General features: G+C 35.4%; 1 protein-coding gene across 1 annotated transcript; it reads left to right on the top strand.

Moving 5' to 3' along the window:
* The first annotated feature begins 567 nt into the window (after nucleotides 1–567).
* Nucleotides 568–936, top strand: LOC132488070 (putative CENPB DNA-binding domain-containing protein 1). The gene has a single exon (XM_060096063.1). The coding sequence runs from the start codon at nucleotides 568–570 to the stop codon at nucleotides 934–936; it is 369 nt and encodes a 122-aa protein (XP_059952046.1).
* Nucleotides 937–21,873: the final 20,937 nt, after the last annotated feature.

Genomic DNA, 21,873 nt, shown 5'->3' with positions numbered 1-21,873 from the left:
TCCATGGAGTTCAGAGAGCCTGATGTGCAACAGAATAATCCAAAGTAATCAATTTGCTACATTTAGCTATGTATGGAGTGTGAGTACTCAGGGAAAAGGTATTTCTTAAAGTGTTATACAAATGAAAAGCTAGGATATTAAATAAAATTGTAACCAAACACAAAGATAATATAAATAAGTGGAGATTAAAAATGGGACCAAACAAAAACTGGTCAAAAGACCATGAATATACAGAAACAAAGAGTAATAGAATGGACAAGAGTTAATGGATCTAAAGGGGAAATCATGTACAGTAAATCCCTTACATACAAACCTTCAAGTTGCACACTTTCAAAGATGTGAGCTTGCATTCACATGTTCAGTCACATCAGTTAGTTCACATATCTGATGTGCATTGTCAAGTGCATGCATCTGCTACAAGTGATTGTGCTTTTGTGTACTTTACTGTACAGAACTGTATAGAGTACAGTAGTACAGTATATTTACTTCAAGCCTAGGATGTCTGGAAGCAAGCGTAAAAGCAGTGGTGATGTAGCTGGTACTGCTAAGAAGCACCAAGCAATAACGATGGAAACAAAAGTGAAAATAATTGAGAGAGTGGAGAGAGATGAAAAGATGGTAGACATCGCTTGTTCTTACAACATGAATCATTCAACCACTGGCACACTTCTAAAGAAACAGGACAAGATCATGGAACATGTGAAGTCTGCTGTGCCAAGGATGTTGACAATAATATTGAAGAAGTGTGGAAAAGTGATGGAGGAGATGGAGAAACTTCTCAGTGTGTGGCTGCAGGATCAGCATCAGCGTCGAGTCCCACTCAGCTTAATGGTGATTCAAGAGAAAGCTAAAAGTCTTTATGAAGACTTGAAGAGAAAACACAGTGAAGAATCAGAGGACGCATCTTTTAATGCCAGCCATGGCTGGTTTCATTGATTAAAGGCTAGAGCCAAACTTCACAATGTAAAAGTAAGTGGGGAGTCAGTGAGTGCAGATACGGTAGCTGCTGGGGAATTCCCTGAACTGCTTTGAGAAATTATTGATGAAGGCATGTATTTACCCAAGCAGGTTTTTAATGTGGATGAGACACAACTGTACTGGAAGAGGATGCCAGACCGAAGATACATCAGTAAGGAGGAAAAGCTGATGCCAGGCTATAAAGCAGCAAAGGATATGCTAACTCTTTTGTTTGGTAGCAATGCTTCTGGCGATATGAAGCTGAAGCCTCTCTTAGTTTATCATTCAGACAACCCAAGAGCCCTTAAAAACATAGCCAAGGGCTCTCTTCCTCTTGTGTGGAAGAGTAACCCCAAAACCTGGGTTACACAGGCCACTTTCCAGGACTGATTTTTCCACCACTTTATCCTGGAGGTAGAGAAATATTGCTTGGAGAAGGACGTTCCAGCAAAACATTCTTTTGCTGCTCAACAAAGCTCTGGGTCACCCCCCATTCATGGACCACTTTCATCCCAACATCAAAGTAGTGCATCTGCCCCCGAATACTGTACTTTGTTGCTCATCCAACCTATGGACCATGGAGTTACAGCAACTTTCAAGAAATACTATTTATGTCACACTTTTTGTAAAGACAGTAAAGGTGAGTGATGAATCAAGAATAACCTTGCAACAATTTTGGAAGGACTATAACATCTACAAGGCCATAAAAAACATTGACTTTGCTTGGTGTGAGGTTAGGGTCGTTACCATGAATGGGGTTTGGAAGAATCTTTGCCTGCAGTTTGTTGAAGATTTACGTGGATTTGAGAAGATGGATGAGGAGTCCAAAGAGGTCTTCAGCAACTTAGTGACACTCGGCGAGAAGCTGGACATAGATCTGCAAGAGGACGACTTCACTGAACTCCTTGTTAGGCAACACGAGTTTACTAGTGAAGACTGGATGGAATTGGAGCCCCAGAGAAAGGATGAAGAGAGACAAGAGGAAGAAGTAACTGAAGAACTGAAGAGATTCACGGCACAAGAAATGGCAAGGGGATTTTCTTCATTTGAGGAGGCACTGTTAGTTTTTGAGGCACAGGACCCAAATGTAGAATGGTACGCAAAGGTTGCAGCAGCCATTCAGAATGTAATCTAGTGCTACCATGTCATCTATGATGAGAAAAAAAAAGAGCAACTATCCAGCAATCACTGGATTGTTTCTTCAAGAGGGTAGGTAGAATTGAATCCAGCAAGGAACCAGAAACTATGCCATCAGCGTCAGGCATGAGTGAAATTGCAGCTCTCCTTCAGTTTCCTATTGCTGACGATCCTTCAGCTCTACCATCTCCCACCTCCTCTCCCTCCTCCAGTCAGTAACTCTTCTTGACTGATCACTCAAAGCCAGCCCCTGTATGTCAGATGTTGTACTGTACTACTGTACTTTTCAAGGTACTGTACTGTAAGATTAAAAATGTTTTATTTTTTGTATTTGTTTGTTTTTATGTATTATTTGTGTGAAAAGTATTATAAACCTATTACAGTACAGTACTATATAGCCGATTGTGTTAGTTGGGTACCTAGGCTAACTTTGTTGGACTTATGAACAAATTGGACTTATGAACGTGCTCTCGAAACAGAACTAATCTGTATGTAGGGGACTTACTGAAAAGCAGTCTTTTTAATGAATGAAATAAAACTTTGCATACTGGAAATTATTTTAAAGTTATCAGTTTAAAATGGGCATCTATAAATAGAAAGTATATTAATCTATATCTCTTTAATTTCCTCCTGGATTTTTGTAACATGTTTCTAAGTGGTATCCTTTCCCTGCTGTGTTTCTTTCTTTTTTTTTTTTAATTGGAGTATAATTGCTTTACAATGTTGTCTTAGTTTGTGTTGTACAGTGAAGTGAATCAGCTATATGTATACCTATATCCCCTCCCTCTTGAACCTCCCTCCTACCCCAACCCCATCCCACCCATCTAGGTCATCACAGAGCACTGAGCTGAGCTTCCTGTGCTTCATAGTTTGTTCCCACTAGCTATCTATTTTATGCATGGTAGTGTATATATGTCCAACCTAATCTCTGAATTTGTCCCACCCTCCCCTTCCCCCACGGTGTCCACATGTCCATTCTCTATGTCTACATCTCTATTCCTGCCCTGCAAATAGGCTCTTCTTTACCATCTTTCTGGATTCCACATATATGTTTATATATGATATTTGCTTTCCTTTTTCTGGCTTACTTCACTCTGTATGAGAGTCTAGGTTCATCCACATCTCTACAAAGGACCCACTTTCATTCCTTTTTATGGCTGAGTAATATTCCATTGTATATATGTACCACATCTTTATTCATTCATCTGTCATTGAACATTTAGGTTGTTCCCATGTCCTGGCTATTGTAAATAGTGCTGCATTGAACATTGGGGGTACATATGCCCTTTTGAATTATGGTTTTCTCAGGGTATATGCCCAGTAGTGGGATTGCTGGGTCGTATTTTAGTTCTATTTTTAGTTTTTTAAGGAACCTCCATACTGTTCTGCACAGTGGCTGTATCAATTTACATTCCCACCAACAGTGCAAAAGGGTTCCCTTTTCTCCACACCCTCTCCAGCATTTATTGTTTGTAGATTTTTTGATGATGGCCATTTTGACTGGTGTGGAGTGGTACCTCATTGTAGTTTTGATTTGCATTTCTCTAATAATTAATGATGTTGAGCAGATTTTCATGTGCCTCTTGGCCATCTGCATGTCTTCTTTGGTGAAATGTCTATTTAGGTCTTCTGCCCATTTATTAATTGGGTTATTTGTTTTTTGATGTTGAGTTCCATGAGCAGTTTGTATATTTTGGAGAACCCACCTAAGGATGCAAAAGACCTGTACTCAGAAAGCTATAAAACACTGATAAAAGAATCAAAGATGACATAAACAGATGGAGAAATATACCATGTTCTTGGATTAGAAGAATCAATATTGTGAAAATGACTATACCACCCAAAGCAATCTACAGATTCAATGCAATCCTTATCAAATTACCAATGGCATTATTCACAGAATTAGAACAAAAAATTTTACAATTTGTATGGAAACACAAAAGACCATGAATAACCAAAGCAACCTTAAGAAAGAAAAATGGAGCAGGAGGAATAAAGCTCCCCAACTTCAAACTATACTACAAAGCTACAGTAATCAAGACAGTATGGTACTGGCACAAAAACAGAAATATAGATCAATGGGACAGGATAGAAAGCCCAGAGATAAACCCACACACATATGGTCCCCTAATTTATGACAAAGGAGGCAAAAACATACAATGGAGAAAAGACAGCCTTTTCAATAAGTGGTGCTGGGAAAACAAGAGAGCTACATGTAAAAGAATGAAATTAGAGCACTCCCTAACCCCATACACAAAAATTAACTCAAAATGGATTAAAGACTGAAATGTAAGACCAGATACTATAAAGCTCTTAGAGGAAAACATAGGAAAAACACTCTTTGACATAAACCACAGCAAGATCTTTTTTGACCCACCTCTTAGAGTAATGAAAATAGAAACAAAAATAAACAAATGGGGCATAATTAAACTTAAAAGCTTTTGTATAGCAAAGGAAATCATAATATGAAAAGACAACCCTCAGAATGGGAGAAAATACTTGCAGATGAACCTACTATCTTTCATATTGCTTCAGGAGTAATAGATGTAAAAGACAAATTTTTAATCCTGTCATTTTTATTTCAAAATCCATTATATAGTGCTCTTTTTCACTCAGACTAAATACCAATATCTCTTTCATACCTTAGAGTGTCCTTCATGATCTGAAAACTATAGACCACTTTAATTAGTCTCTTGCCACATTTTCCACTTGGAACTCAACCCTAATTAAATAAAAATAATTCACTTTCCCAAAATTCCATGCTCTTTCAAGTTACCTTCTTAGTATGTGTTTGATACTTCTGTCTAGAAAGTGTGCATGTACAATTCCTTCAAATCATAGCTTATATTTTTAAGGAAGAGTTTCCATTTCTTCCACCCAAAATATCCAACACTATTATCTTATTGAAATACTTATCTGACTACATCTCTTTTTCCCTGCCATTATCAAATATTTTTTTTCAGATATCAAAAAGTACTTCTCCCTATAAAGGACCTAGAAAGGGGTAGGTACTTGGTAACTGTTTATTTTACTTCAACTATAAATAGAATTATAAGAAAGTTTTATGAGGCATAATAAAATACTGATAATATAAATAATATAATTGAAATAAAGTATAGCTTGCTTGTCTTGCTATTTGTACAGACAGCAGTACATATAACCAGGGCTGTACATTTTGCCTTCTCACAAACTCTTGAATCTAGAAAGAACTAAAGTTTAGTTGTAACCTAAATTCCATAAATCAGTTAATAACATTATATAAAACACAAAATTAGCCTTATATAGTTTTAAGAATTAATTTAAAAAATAACCATACTATATGCCTACAGAAATTGCTAAGGGAAAGAATAAATTTGAAAATGTTGAATCATTTCCAATTGAGTCATTTGTTATTACAAGTATTCAAAAGAAAATTCTTAATATTCTTCATGTTGTCATTATTATCTGGCTTCCAATTTACTAAGGAGTTGTCAGTTGTCACCTTATCACTGACTTAAAGGAAATCTTTTTTCTTTTTCTATTAGCATTTATGATTTGTTTATTTTTAGTGATTTTCAATTTTATAAGTATGTATGAACTGTTTTAAAATTATTTATTGGTGTTCATCAGTGAATTTTCAGTCACTGTCTTCTGAATATGGCTGTCACATTCTCTTTATTATATCTGGATATATCTACATATATCTGTCTATTATCTATCTATCCATCCATCCATCCATGCAGGCTAGTCATTCTTGTTCTAAAACTTCTTATTTTAGTTTATGTTTCTTAACATTATAGAGTTTTCCTTCAGTATCCACAGGGGATTGGTCCAGAACCCCATGGATAACAAAATTCATTGATGCTCTAGTCCCTTGTATAAAATGGTGTAGGACAGTCGGCCCTCCAGGGCCTCTGTTTTGACAGTGCTGAGCCCTTGTATAGGGATACGAAGGACAGACAGTAGTCACTATTTCTTTATATCTTTGTATGTATTATGGGTACTTATATTTATATTTTTCCCCCTAATATAAGAGCAGGTTTTAATTTAACAATTAAAATATTTCCTGAGATTTACTTTTGTACTTTTACAAATCTACTTGTATTTCCTTACTCACATTTTCATCCCTACTTTTCTTTCTTCATATTATTTTACACCCAAATCTGATGACCTGGCTGTCTGTTGAAACTGCTGACTCATCTTATTTCTGCATTGCTTCCTTCTTTCCTCCCTCTCTCTCTTCCTCTCTCCTCCTCCTCTATTTCCTCCCTTTCCTTCCTTCCTTCCTTCTTTCCTTCCTTCCTCCCTCCTCCACTTCCTCCCTCCCTCCCTTCCTTCCTTTCTCTGCCCCTTCCTTTGGAGGATGGGATTAATATGTACTATATTATATATTATATATACACTACTATATATAAAATAGATAACAAAAAGGACCTCCTGTATAACACAGGTAACTGTGTTCAATATTTTGTAATAACCTATAAGGGAAAAAAATCTGAAAAAGAATATACATATCTGAATCATTGTGTTGTACACCTGAAACTAACATGATATTGTAAATCAACTATATGTAATTTAAAAAATTAATTAATTTTAAAAAAGATGAGCTCCATAGTTTTAGATTCCATATATAAGTGAGATCATATGGTATTCATCTCTCTCTGGCTTATTTCACTTAGTATAATGCCCTCAAAGTCCATGCATGTGTTGCAAATGCACAACATCCTGCTTTTTGATGTCTAAATAGTACTTTATTATATATTTCTAACATATATTTATTCTAATATATATCACATTTTCTTTACCCATTCATATGTAAATGGACACTTAGGTTGTTTCCATGTCTTTGCTATTGTGAATGGTGCTGCAATGAACATGGGGGTACAGTTATCTCTTTGAGATAGTGATTTTGTTTCCTTTGGATATATACCCAGAAGTGAACTGTTGGATTATATGCTAGTTCTATTTTTAATTTTTGAGGAAACTCCATACTGATTTCCATAGTGGAAATTTATGAATTATACTCCCAGCAACAGTGCACCAGTGTTCACTTTTCTCCACATTCTCACCAACAATTGTTATCTTTTATCTTTTTGATGGTAGCCAGTTTAATGGCATGAGGTGATATATCATTGTGGTTTTGATTTACATTTCTCTGAGGACTTACTGATGTTGAATACATTTTGATGTACTTATTAACCTTTGCACGTCTTCTCTGGAGAAATATCTAATCAAGTCCTCTATCCATTTTTTAATCTTTTTTTTTTTTTTTTTGCTCATGAGTCCTATGAGTTCCTTATATATTTAGGACATTAACCCCTTATTAGATATATGGTTTACAAATATTTTCCCCCATTCTGTAGATTGCCTTTTAATTTTGATTGTGTATTTTGCTGTTCAGAAGCTTCTTAATTTGATGTACTCCTCTCTGGATTTTTGCTTTTGTTGCTTGTGCTTTGGTTTCATATCCAAAAAATCATTTCCAGAACTGATGTCAAAGAGCTTCTGCCCCTATGTTTTCTCCTAGGAGTTTATGGTTTCAGGTGTTACAATTAAGTCTTTGTTTCAAGCTAATTTTTGTGAATGGTGTAAGAGAGGGGTCCAATTTTATTTTATTGCATGTGAACATCATTTATAGTATAATTTATAGATGTGATTATATTTCCCCATTGGCTCCTTGTCAAATATTAGTTTACCATATATGCATTGGTTTGTTTCTGGGCTCTCAATTCTGTTCCATTGGTCCATGTGTCTGTTTTTATGCCAGTACCATACTGTTTTGGTTACTATAGCCTTGTAATATAGTTTGTAATCAGGAAGTGTGCTGCTTCTATCTTTGTTTTTTCTCACAGTTGCTTTGGCTATTCAGTCTTGTGTTTCTATACAAATTTTAGGGGGTTTTCCTATTTAGTGAATAATGCCATTGAAATTTTGATGGGATTACATTAAATCTATAGGTGGCTTTGGGTATTCTGGGCATTTTAGCAATATTAACTCTCTGATCCATGAATACGGTATATCTTTCCATTTACTTGTATCTTCTTCAATTTCTCTCATCAACACCCTATAGTTTATGGTGTATAGATCTTTCACTTCCTTGGCTAAATTATGTTTTCTATTTCTTTGTTGAACTTCTTATTTTGTTCCTGAATTTTTTCCTCATTTTGTTAAATTTTTATCAGTTTTCTTGATGTCTGAGCATGTTTACAATTATTTTAAATTCTTTGTTGAGCAATTCATGTATCTCCATTTCTTTGGAGTCAGTTACTATTAGTTTACTGTGTTTCTTTGATGGAGTCATGTTTGATTCTTCCTGATCCCTGTAGCCTTACATAGGTATCTGCACATGTAAAGAAGCAGTCTCCTCTTCACCAACAGGTGGGACATGCTATGACCCCAGGTCTACCTGTGTAGTGTGCCAAGTGCAGGACTGTATGACAGCTCTGGGCCCTAGGGGAATGTAATGTCTCATTGGCTCAGGCCACTGAGACTCATCACATTGACAACTGCATGGACCTTGACAAGCACTGCAGGAGGTTCTTACTGGCTACAAGGCTGTTGGGCTTCTAAGCAGTGTCCCCAGTTTCAGCAGCTAGGGACCAGGGCATGTAGCAATGATGGCCAGAGTAGGTGACATGCACACACTGTGCTGCGGGGACCAATTGTAGGTACTGGTGTAGTGGCAGGGGTCAGTTGCAAACACATATGTAGTGTTGGGGGTCAGGGCCAGAAGCAAGTGCCTGGGCCAACTGTGAGCACACTGGCAGCTGCTGAGGACTTGGCTGTTGGCATGTACTGCTGTAGCAGCAGGATGGCTGTCCAGCAGTAGAGGGCAGTGAAGAGACTCAGCCTAGTGGTGTGCAAGTACACAGCTAGATGGGTTAGTCCCAAGCATACTCCCAGCAGTGGGGGTCAGCTGTGGTGTTCTAGGCTAGGGTACTGCACTCACCCAGCCACAGAGGTCTGGGATAGATGTGGGTATGGATCCCCTATTCTTGTGGGGGCAAGACAGGGGCTGAGGAAATGGAAAGGAACTCAAGTGACTGGCATCTGCCAACATGAATACCTGTGGGGCAAACCCAGTGAAATCTGCAGGGGGTTAGTGGCAGCTGTGATGGCCATTGGTTCTTCAGTGGTGAAAGCAGATAGTCCTCTGAAGAGGACTGGGAACCATGGCTGCTCATGCTCCATAGCTGATATTGGTAATTCCTGCTCTTCCTTCTTGTTCCTAGCCATTTCTATACATCTCAGCTTTGCTGGTCTTTGGGTGGGATGAAGCTAAAGTAGGTCCATTGTGCACGGCCCTGAAAAGTTGGGGAAGCTGGTTATTCACCCTGCTCTCCACTTGCCAGTGATGGGAACTCTTTCTAGCTGGAGAGTTCCCTCTTGGCACTGAACGATTCTGGCCTAGAGGATTGGATGATGCAGGCAAAATGAAACTCTTCTTCCTTTCCATTTTGTGTAGTTATTCTCAACGTTTTTGTTCCACTGTGTTGCTGAAGTTTCTTAAGTGCACTCCTGAGCTCTGAGCCATTTAATTTTCTGTGGATAGCTATTTAATTGTTGATCTCTGTGGAGGCACAGATGTTAGGGTCTCCTACTTCGCTGTCTTAGAGGTGTCACTCCTCTAAAATAAACTGTTTGCTTGAAGGTTTTTGACAGTAAAATTTCATATATTTCCATGCTAAACCCTCATGATCACAGGCTTAGAGGTTAAAGTTTATTTTCCATTCATCTTTATAATGTTGATAAAGCCCTTTGGCATCCCAAGTTTATCTTGGATGCTCTTTGACTCGCTGCCTTGTGTAAGCCTTAATCTTTAATTCAGCTCCAGTGTCCTCTGAAATATTTAAAGCAAAAGCCCAAGCACATTAGGGTTCAGAGCATAATGTCATATCAAGAACCAGATTTGGTATTTGTCTGTCTTCATACCTTTCAACTTCCACTTTATTTTTGGCCTCTAAAGATCTGCTACTTTTTGTCAGCTGGGCATTAGATTTGAAATACTAAGTATTTAAATATTTTATCCTATGTTTTTAGTTGTTTTCAATAGGAAGTTTATTCAGTGTCTCTAATCTCTGATATTGCTGGAAATTGAAATCTTATGTACCCATTCATTCTCTTAATCACTTAGTAGTTTCTGGCTGTGAAACTGATTTTCCCAAATTTGTTTTATATATTCCTTTAGCCAAGTTTCTGTTTTTAGAAGATACCTAATTAGAATAATTTGAATGGATTATCCATCCTTAAATCCTTCCACAGGTAAAATATAGACTTTTAATCTGTGGTTATATAAATATGAATAGTTCATTTTGAAATATCATCCTTCTCTTATTTATTATGGCAATTTGGTACATATGTTTATACATTTGACTGGACATTTATTTCCTACAGAACATCATTTTCCAACTTCTCTGGGTACAGCCCTTCTTTCCTTTGGCACTGTCATACATTAAACCATATGGGAGGAGATGACTAAACCCAAATTTGGGTAACCTCTACACCAAGCAATAGTCTTAATGTGTCACAAGCTAAGTTATTCAAGTCCTCTTTTGGTAATTTGTATTTTGAGTGAATACACCTATAGTCAAAAGACTTTTAAAACTGAATTGCCTGAGGTTTGTGCCTGAAAGTGAGATCCCAGAAGTGTCATGGTCACTTGCCATTATTAAGCTGTCTTCAGTATGTTAGCAAAGCAGTAATCTGCCAGTATATAAACTTTAATTTTTTAAAAATGTCACTTCTTTTAGTAATAAGAATTTTTTGATATTGATAGACACCTCATCTTAAAGTAGCTTAAATTTGAAAAAAGAAAGAAATGATTAATAGGGAAGAAGGGAGGAAAGAATGTAGGGAGGGAGGGAGAAAATAAAAGAAAAAAAGTAAGAAAGACATTTGTTCACTCATCCATGAAAAGTTCCAGACATGGAAGGACTCAGGGCCCCAAACTACTGAGTATGGTACAGATTTTCTCTTACTCTTGGTGATGACCTTCTCTGTGTTGACTTCATTTTCTAGGCATCTCTATACAAGTCATCATTAAGAAATATGGCTACAGCTCCATTGATCTGTCATGATCTACATTTCAGGTGGACAGAAAATATCTCTCCAGTTAAAACCAAAGAATGTCCTGGAAAGATATCACTAGAGAAAGAAAAGTAATTTGCAACATAAACAAGAGTGAAAGGGGCTCTGAGAAAGTCTAGGTTATGAGGCCACCTCAGGAATCTAGAAGGTGGTGTGAGCATCACTCAAAATTATGTGGACCAATGTGGTATGAATAGTGGTTCTTCAAAAGGAAAAATCAAATTCAAATGGAAGAAGTGATACAATGTCAACCAAATAGCACAATGGCCATTATACTTTTTCTTGTTTTCCATCCAAATAACACTAACTGAAAAAATGAAATACAATAAAATAAAACCATATCATTTGCATTTCTTTTGAAGTACATCCATGTGAAGATGTACACAAACCTTGATATTTACTGATAATCACTAATTTTTTAAAAAAAGAAAAATAAGGACTTAAAGTGCAAAATATAAGATGCATTCTATTTTATTTACAGGGATGTGCTTTTTCTCAAGGGCTGATCTGAATTAGCATCATGAAAATTTATGCCATTTGTTAAAAAGACATAAGATAGTAACAAGTTGACTAGATCAATGAAATATATAACTTAAGTATACAACACAATTCAATTCAGGAGAGTGCTTTTATCCTTGTATTTAGAGGATGGTATGTTTTTATCATCAAACCTTGCACTGACTACCATGAATTTATTTTTGAAGAGAATGTTGCTGCATGAAGCTCATGCTATGAGTTTTTTTTTCCCAATGATATGTTTAAAGTGATCTATTGTGCTTGATTTTAGAACTGAAAAAAATAAATCAATTTTTGTCTTGTCTGAATGATTAACTGAGAAACTCTAGTTAATTTATATCCTTCTTTATAGATATATATATATATGTTATTACATATGGAGGTTCAAACTATCTACCTTCCTCCATAATCAGAGTAGGCATTATTACGTAGGCAGAAGTGTGTGTCCTTTGGAAAGAGGATTATTTTTGAAACCTGAATCTGTCTTTTAAAATTGTGTCATGTTGGACAGGAAATGTAACTTCTTCATGGCTCAGTTTCTTCATCAGTAAAATAAAAAACCTAAAATCTGTCTCACAGAGTTGTCACAATAAATTGGACAATATATTTAAAACACCTAATAAGTCTACCCAACTGAAATTATTAAAACGTTTGTTCCTTTGCTTTAAGTTATTACATCCTTGCCCCTTCTTCTCACACATAAGTACTCAACAGTACAAAGTTCAACTATACCAGGTTGCTCACCATTATCTGTAATTTCTGGTCTCTGTGGTTTGGATCAAATATTACCTCACCGTGAAACAGAGACAACTCTTGCTTCTCCTTTAAGGCCCAGATTAAAAGTATTTATGTAGCATTTCCACTCCCCACTCTTCAAAAATTGAATGAATCACTGTCCCCTTTGTCCTCCATAACCATTTTGAGCACTTATCACATTCTCATGTATATTATAATTATGGTTATAAATTTCTCTCTTTCAGCATATCAAATCACTAGAAGGACAAGAGTTGTAGGAAAGAACCAGGGAACACACATTCTTATACAGGAGCATTAACTGTAATTTGTTTCTCTTCCCTCCCTTAAAAACCACCAATAAAGAGTTATTATTATTATTATTATTATTTTACTGTTCCCAATATGTAGCACACAAGCTTCTAGCACTGTGCCAAGTATACAGAGAATGTTCAATAAAGAAAATTATCATTTTGTGGTCAGTAGAGCCTACGGGAGGCAACATAGCTTAACACTCAGGAGATGAGACTCTGGAGCTGTCTACATTTGAATCTCAGTTCCTCCACTTTCTGAAAGTGTGAAATTTAGTTAATCGTAAAATGGGATAATAATACCTTACCCCATTGGGTTATTAGGAAAATTCAGTGAGTGATTTTTTCAGTAACTGCAATAGCATTAGAAGAATACTTGGAGCATAGTAAGCACATATTGAATAGAGAATACCTAAGAGTTAAGCTCTGGGAATTATATTTTTTGAATTGGTGGTATACCTTCTCCTATCTGGGGGAAACTGTGGCAGTTATGTAGCCTTTCTATACCATTATTTTTCATCTACAATGTGTAAATACTATGCCATAATTTAACCTGGAGTATTAATTGAGACAATGCTTATGTAAGGTCTGGAACAAAGAGATCCCTGAATACATGATAGTTACCATCATCATTTGCCATTTCTTAAAAAATACGTTCTTGACTGCTCTATATTCTTTATTTTTGCCATTGAACTCTTGGAGAAAACACTTCACACCATTGTGTATTATCTTCTAGCTATCAGAATATCACATAAATTATAAGAAATCAGATCCGTTTGGAAATATCTGTTAGTACCTGAAATTTAGCTACTCAGAGGCATATTTTCATAATTAACTCTGTTCAAAGTAATTAAAGTGAGGTACCTTAGGCTAAGTAAATTTCCAGAAGAGGCACTATTTTATCATCATTAGTCACCTGAAAATAGGCAATGTATGTATAATCCTTAAGTAAATTAACACCTCAACACCTTAAAGGCAGGTGTAAAGCAGCAGGGAGGGAGTTACTCTTTTAATTATCTCAGGTTAATGTCTAGGAAAGAAATCACAAATAAAAATATAAATAATTTTGACATATAAAAATTGAATTCTTAAATAATCTGTACTAATTGTGGCAGTTGTACAAGGTTCAATTTCCGATCAAGATTCAGATACAGAACCGTAGATAAAAATGTTTACAAATCCACAGTTCACTGCAGAAAAATACAGTATAGCAACAGCATTAATTGAAACATGAATCACAACCAAGGGCTGCCTCACAGCAAGGCATATGAACAGATCTTGTGTGATTCCCCAATTGCCTTACCTCCCTAGGGTCTGTACCAGATATTCTTCTTTCTCAAATCAGGAACCAGTGTTTTGGCCATGAAACTTTTTGGAACTAAGACAGAGTTGCTGTAGTCTGCTTATCACCTAGGCATATTATTTTTATGTAACCAGCCCTAAAGACAAAGCCCTCTAGGAGTCTTAGAAGGACCAGGTGCAACTCACAAATCTCACTGCTATTAAAAACAGTGCTGTTAAATTGGTGCAAACTGCCCCCAAGTTCTTTGAGTATATGGTTAAAAAGCAACACTATTAACCAGTCTATTTGAGCCAGACAAAGTATATATAGTATAATAAGTCTCATGAAAACCAGTTGGAAGATAACCAAAACTCAATACATAAATGAGATGTATAATACATACACATTCAGAAAAGGATAAACACACAGGAAAATAATATTAAGATTCAAAAAATTAAACAAATCAACACAATTCAATTTTTCTCTCTTCATGTTAATTTTTATCACCTTTCAAGAAATAAAGTTTACAAATATTATTATGATTAGCAAGAATTAAGTGGGACAGGTACTCTCACACCCTGCTGATGGGACTATAAATTAATACAGGTAAACTAGCCTGAATTTGGTAACCAGATATCCATATTAGCTGTATGGCTCAAATATTTGTCTAGAATGGAAATCAGGAATTTGATCTATCATTCTACTTTCAAGCTCTTATACTATCTGTTTGAACTTGTCACACATAATTTAAAAAGATCATCAAGTTAGATTTCCCTTCTTTTATTTGAGTAGAGTGAATATGAGTGATAGGTATACTGTAGTTTCCTCTTATGGAAGATATCACTGGTACTAAATTTTTACCCCTTTAATGCCTCATCATATATATTAAACAAATGACATACCCATACCTCCTAAAACATCCACTTTTGTTTACTTTATATTTAAGTTTAGTAGTTATCTGAGGGGAATTGTAATATTATTTGTATTTCAAGTCAGGAGATTTATATTCTAATTGTGTTTTTGTCCCAAACTGGCTATATATTATAACTAACTTGCTCTTCAGTTCACTTCAATAGTTAATTCAAAATTCTCCCACAATTCCCAGAGTTTGATTCTTCCTCCTTCCTTTTTCACACCTCACCTCCCCATCTCCCTCCTCTGCTTCCCTGAGAATACAAAAGTCATCACAATAGAAAACACCACAACTTTCTCAGTCCACAGCCATGTGCATCTGCACAATCCTTCTCTGCTATTGTTGGCTAGTTCCCAGGCAGGCCCTCTAGACTTCTGGAAGAACTTTAGTCACTGAGTCTCCCTGATCTCTCATATAATTTTCTAATTTCCCATTTAAATCTTATCTTTCTTTCATTATTTAAAGTATATAACTAAAAATTAAACAGAAGTTTTCTACCCCTTTACTTTACTCTCCAAATAATACATTATACCACCTTACCCTTTCATAGCAAACTTTTTGAAAAATGATTCATATTTATTATACATTGTTAAAGAAAAAAATATTCAATGACACTTTTTAAAGCCTGGTAAGGAAGACTTTATTTGGAGATGGGTCATTATATTAATAGGTATAGGGAACACTATGATGAAATCTTGCAGTGTGGGAGAGAGACTGGGTTTAACTCTGAACATAGCATGGGCAAGTGGAAATTTATAGCCAAAGAACAGGGTGGTGGTCAGTGTATGGAAAATAAGAGAAAACATCAGGGATATGGGGGATTCTGGCTAAACCGATCTAATAGATCTAAGAGGATTCTTGCTAAAGATGGGCAGGGTAATCATATATCACCTGGGGAATTGTGGAGAATGAGAAACCTGATCAGATATCAGCATGATCAGATATCAATGGTGGGGGAGATTCTGACTAAAGTGACTTAGCAAGATTCTTGCTAAAACTGGGTTTTATAAGGAAGTCAACAGATGGGCCTAGGAGAAGTTTCAGGAGCCTGAGTAAAGTTTAGTCAAGCAAAGAATTTTATCACTGTCTCCTTAAGGTCTCCTCACAAGAACTTTCCTAATAACTTCCAGCTATAGTTTGCTCCATCAATCTATAGAAATCACTCTTTCTAATGACAAAAATGACCTACATGTATGCAAACCTAATATAAGCCTAATGGACATTTTGTACTTCTTATCTTACTCATTCATTTTATTGTCTGCTTCTTGAAAGTCTTTCTTCCTTTGAACTTTTCTGGATTTTTTCCTATCCAGATACTCTTTTTACATCTCATAGTGCTATTTTTATTCTTCTATTTTTATCCTGCTTACTAATATTAGAGATATTCCAAGCTCAATTCTATGCCATTTTCTCTTATTATATTTCATTCTCTATGGCTACAATTACATTCTATATGCAAATATATATCATACAGTTATATCTTTAGATTATATCTCTCCTTTAACACCCCAGTACATAATAATCACTATATAAGAGTTTTCCGGTATACTTGATATATGATTACTTTTAAGAGTATCAGTCCTGAGTGTCAGACCAACAGAAGCAGTGGAATATGGTGGAGAAAGCTCTGCAAAGGTATCAAAGAACAGGTATTTTTTTCCATCCTCAAACTAATTATGTGACTTTACACAAGTAACTCAGCTTCTACTGACCTTATCTGTTCCCTTATCTATATGCAAATGCAAGATCTGCATTATTAAATAATCTTTAAGGCCCTTCCAACACTGAAGTTTTATTATTCAATTTCAGCCTGGCTAGCTCAATGATCTTGATACTGATATTGATAAGTAACATCACCTTTTATTGCAGTACTGTAAGGTATGGCATTTATATAGATAACAGAAAATGCATTTAAGATCATGAAATAGTTTATAATAAACTTTATTCTCCTATAAGTATACTTAGACATGAACTTTTTTTTTTTTTTTTTTGCGTTACGTGGGCCTCTCACTGTTGTGGCCTCTCCCGTTGCGGAGCACAGGCTCTGGACACGCAGGCCCAGCGGCCATGGCTCACAGGCCCAGCCGCTCCGCAGCATGTGGGATCTTCCCGGACCGGGGCACGAACCCGTGTCCCCTGCATTGGCAGGTGGACTCTCAACCACTGCGCCACCAGGGAAGCCCGACATGAACTTTTTAATGACATTATTTAAAGGAAAAAGGAAGAAAGATTAAAAATGATGTGAAGTGAAAGATTATGAGACTAGAGTGCACATTTTAGGCCACAAGAGTCAATAAGTTTAAAAAGACAGAAATCGTATGAAGCATTTTTTCTAAACACACAGTAAGAGACTAGAAATAAACTACAAGAAAAAAAACACAAATGCATGGAGAGTAAACAATATGCTACTAAACAACCCAGGGATCAGTGAAGAATACAAAGAGGAAATCAAAATATATATATATATATATATATATATATATCTGGAGACAAATGAAAATGAAACACAACAATTCAAAATCTATGGGATGCAGCAAAAGCAGTTCTAAAGGGGAAGATTATGGTGATACAAGTCTTCCTTAAGAATCAAGAAAAAAAAATCTCAAATAAAAAACATGGCCTTACATGTAAAGGAACTAGAAAAAGAAGAACAAACAAAATCCCAAATTAGTAGAAGGAAAGAAATCCTAAAGATTGGAGCAGAAATAAATGAAATAGAGATAAGAAAAAATTGAAAAGAGCAAAGAATCTAAGATCTGGTTCTCTGAAAAGATAAACAAAATTGATAAACTTTTGACCAAATTCATCAAGAGAGGCAAACAACTGTATGCCAATAAAATGGAAAACCTAGAAGAAATGTATAAATTCCTAGAAATATACAATCTCCCAAAACTGAATCAGGAAGAAATAGAAAATATTAACAGACTGATTACCAGTAATGCAGTTAAATCAGTAATAATAAAAAAAAACTCCCAACAAACAAAATTTCAGTATCAGACAGCTTCACAGTAGAGTTCTACCAAATATTTAAAGAAGAGCTAGTACCTATTCTCAAACTCTCCCCAAAAATTTAAAAGGAGGGAATAATTCCAAACTCATTCTATGAGGCTAGCATTACCCTGATATCAAAACCAGACAAATACACACACACACACACACACACACACACACACAAAGAAGAAGAAGAAAAGAAGAAGAGAGAAAATTGTAGGCCAATATCCCTGATGAATATGTAGATATCTTCAACAAAATATTAGTAAACTGAATTAAGCAATTTATGATCCTACCTCATGATCAATGAGGTTAATTCCATGGATGCAAGAATGATTCAATACCCACAAATCTATCAATGTGATACACCATATTAACAAGATGAAGGATAAAAATCACACAATCATCTCAATAGATGCAGAAAAAGCATTTCACAAAGTTCAACATCATTTGTAATAAAATCTCTGAAGAAAGTGGGTATAGAGGGAACATATCTCAAGATAACAAAGGCTGTTTATGAAAAACCCATTCCTAACATCATACACAAGTATGAAAAAGTCAAAGATTTTCCTCAAAGATCAGGAACAAGGCAAGGATGCAACTCTTATCTCTTTCATTTAACATACTATTGAAGTTCTAGTCAGAGCAATCAGACAATAAAAAGAAATAAAAGGCATTCAAATTGGGAGAGAGGAAGTAAAACTGTCACTATTTGCAGATGACATGATGCAAATAGTGTATGATGCAGATTTTCTATATATAGAAAATTCTATAGATTCTACCAAAAAACTATTACAACTAATAAATAAGTTTAGTAACTTTGTAGGAGACAATATACAGAAATCTACTGCATTTCTGTAGACTAATAATGAACTATCAGAAAGAGAATTTAAGATAAAAGTCCCATTTACAATCACTTTAAAAATAATAAAATACCTAGCAATAAATTTACCAAGGAGGTAAAAAGACTGTACTTTGAAAACTAAAAGACATTGATGACAGAAATTGAACACAATACAAATAAATGGAAAGATATATCATGCTTGTGGATCAGAAGAATTAATGTGTCTAATCTTTGAACAACACCAGAGTTAGGAGCACCAACCCTCTACACAGTCAAAAATCCATGTATAACTTTATAGTGACCCTTTGTATCCACAGTTCCACATCTTCAGATCCAATCAACCATGTATCTTGCAGAACTGTAGTATTTACTATTGGAAAAAAAAATCCACCTATAAGTGGACCCAAACAGTTCAAGTCCATGTTGTTCAAGGGTCAACTGTATTATTAAAATGTCCATACTACCCAAAGCAATCTACAGATTTAATGAAATCCCTATCAAAATACATTTTTCACAGAACTAGAACCACTAACACTAAAATTTGTATGGAAAACAAAAGGACCACAAACAGCCAAGCAATCTTGTGAAAGAAGAACAAAACTGTAAGGTATCATGCTCCCTGATGTCAAACTATATTACATAACTATAGTAATCAAAAGAATATAGTAGTGGCACAAAAACAGACACCTATATTGATGAAACAGAATAGAGAGGCCAGAAATAAACCCATGCACACAGAGTCAATTAATCTATGACAAAGGAGGCAAAAATATACAATGGCAGAAAAGTCTCTTCAATAAGTGGTGTTGGGAAAACTGGACAGCTACATGTAAAAGAATGAAACTAGACCATATTCACACACCATATACAAAAGTAAACTCAAAATGGATTAAGGACTTAAATGTAAGACATGAAACCATTAAACTCCTAGAAGAAAACACAGGCGGTATGCCCTTTGACATAAGTCTTATCAATATTGTTTTAGATGTCTCCTCAGGCAAGGGCAACAAAAGCAAAAATAAATAAATGGGACCCCATCAAAGTAAAAAAAAGGCAACCTACTGAATGGGAGAAGATATTTGCAAATGATATGGTGATATCCAAAATATATAAACAACATATACAACTCAACACCAAAAAATCAAACAACCCAATTAAAAATGGGCAGAAGAACTGAATAAACATTTTTCCAAAGAGGAAATGCAGATGGTCAACAGGCACACTAAAAGATGCTTAACACTGCTAATCATCAGGGAAATGCAAATCAAAATCAAAGTGAGATATCATCTCACACCTGACAGAATGGCTATCATCAAAAATAACACAAATAACAAATGTTGGCAAGGATGTGGAGAAAAGGGAGCCCTCATGCACCATTGGTGGGAAAGCAAATTGGAACATTCATTATGGAAAATGGCATGGAAGTTCTTCTAAAAATTAAAATAGAACCACCATACCTCCCACCAATTCCACTTCTGGGTATTTTTTCCTAAGAAAACAGAAACACTAATTCAAAAACATATATGCATATGTGTGTGTATATATATATATATATATATAAAATGGAACACTACTCAACCATAAAAAGAATGGACTCTTGCCATTTTCAACAGCATGGATGGATCTATAGGGTATTATGCTAAGTGAAATAAGTCAGTTGCAGAAAGACAAATACCATTAAGTTTCACTTATATATGGAATCTAAAAAAAAAAAAAAGAACAAACATAACAAAACAGAAATGAATCAGAGACTGAGAGAACAAACAGGTAGTTGCCAGAGAGGAAGGGAGAGGAATGGGAGAATGATTGAAATATGTGTGTGAGATTAAGTGGTACAAGCTTTCAGCTGCAAAACAAATGTGTCATGGGATTAAAATGTATAGCATGGGGATTATGGCCAACAAAATTGTAATAACTTTGTAAAAAATGTTGTTTGAATTTAGCTGTGTCTGTATTGATTCTTTATTTTAATATACAGTAACATTTTCAGAAACGCAAGCAGTTTGTACAGAATGGGAAACTTGCACTTGGGTTTTTTTGCAACTCTACAATAAGTTGTTCATTTTTGGGAAATTATATCAGCAATGACTACACTGTTCCTGATATTTCAGTTACCTACCAATTCAATATCTTTGTAATAGTCTATGTCACTGATTATGATGCATTACTGTGCGTTCTCGTGTAGTGGTTTTTCAGGGCATACTTATTGAAATGCATATTACTTTAAGTTATTTTTTGGTTTTTCCTTTATGTTAGTTTAGTATACTACATTAGTACTTCAAAATTATTTTATATGTTATATTATATTTTTTCTATAAATTTTATTTCAGAAGAGTGAAGTGAGCATTAAAAAAGGCTTGTTATAAAAATGGAATTTCAGTTTGATAGAGTTGAAAATCACTTAGTTTATGGTAAAGGCTTAAACTGGGCCAATAGTGGTATAACTGTAAGAGAGAGGTTTGAGTGAAATGTATTACACAGAATTAGTCCAATTGCTAATTTTTAGGTTGAGGGACAGTAGATGTTGTTAAAGCCCATCCACACCCCACTGGCCTACATCTGAAAATTCATTTTCAGTACTGTAGATATTTTCTATACACTGTCACTCCTGTCTTTTAGTTCCTCTATGAGCAATTTCTCTAGCTCTTAAAAAAAATCAGTCCAAAATAAAGAAGAATTTGGTGGATAAATACTTAAGCTTTTTCATCCCTCAGTGAGACAATTCTGAGACACATTTTACCCAAATGTAGAGGGTCCTCAGTTGCACACAATGTAACCTGCTCTGAAGTTCACACTTTACTGGCTTTTCTCCCATCCCTGTATACCTGTCCCATATCCCACTCCTTCTCTCTATGATTATTTCCAAATACAATATCTCCACTCAAATTTTTTCTCAGGTCTATTTGTGATGGGAGTGGTGAAACCCAAGCTTAGACAAAGAAGAAACATATAAATAAATTTAAACTTTGTAATTGCTATTCTACTGCCTGGACAAAATTTCCCTCAGACATTTTCATGGCTTGCTCTCTTTCTTCTTCAAGCTTTGGCTCCAATGGCACTCTGTTAGTGAGGGTTTCCCTGATATCCTATTTAATATAACATGCACCCACAACAAGCACTTCTT

The sequence above is a fragment of the Mesoplodon densirostris genome, chromosome 4 (genome assembly GCF_025265405.1).
Source record: "Mesoplodon densirostris isolate mMesDen1 chromosome 4, mMesDen1 primary haplotype, whole genome shotgun sequence".
Lineage (NCBI taxonomy): Eukaryota > Metazoa > Chordata > Mammalia > Artiodactyla > Ziphiidae > Mesoplodon > Mesoplodon densirostris.
This window is presented reverse-complemented; position numbering and strand designations above follow the sequence as displayed.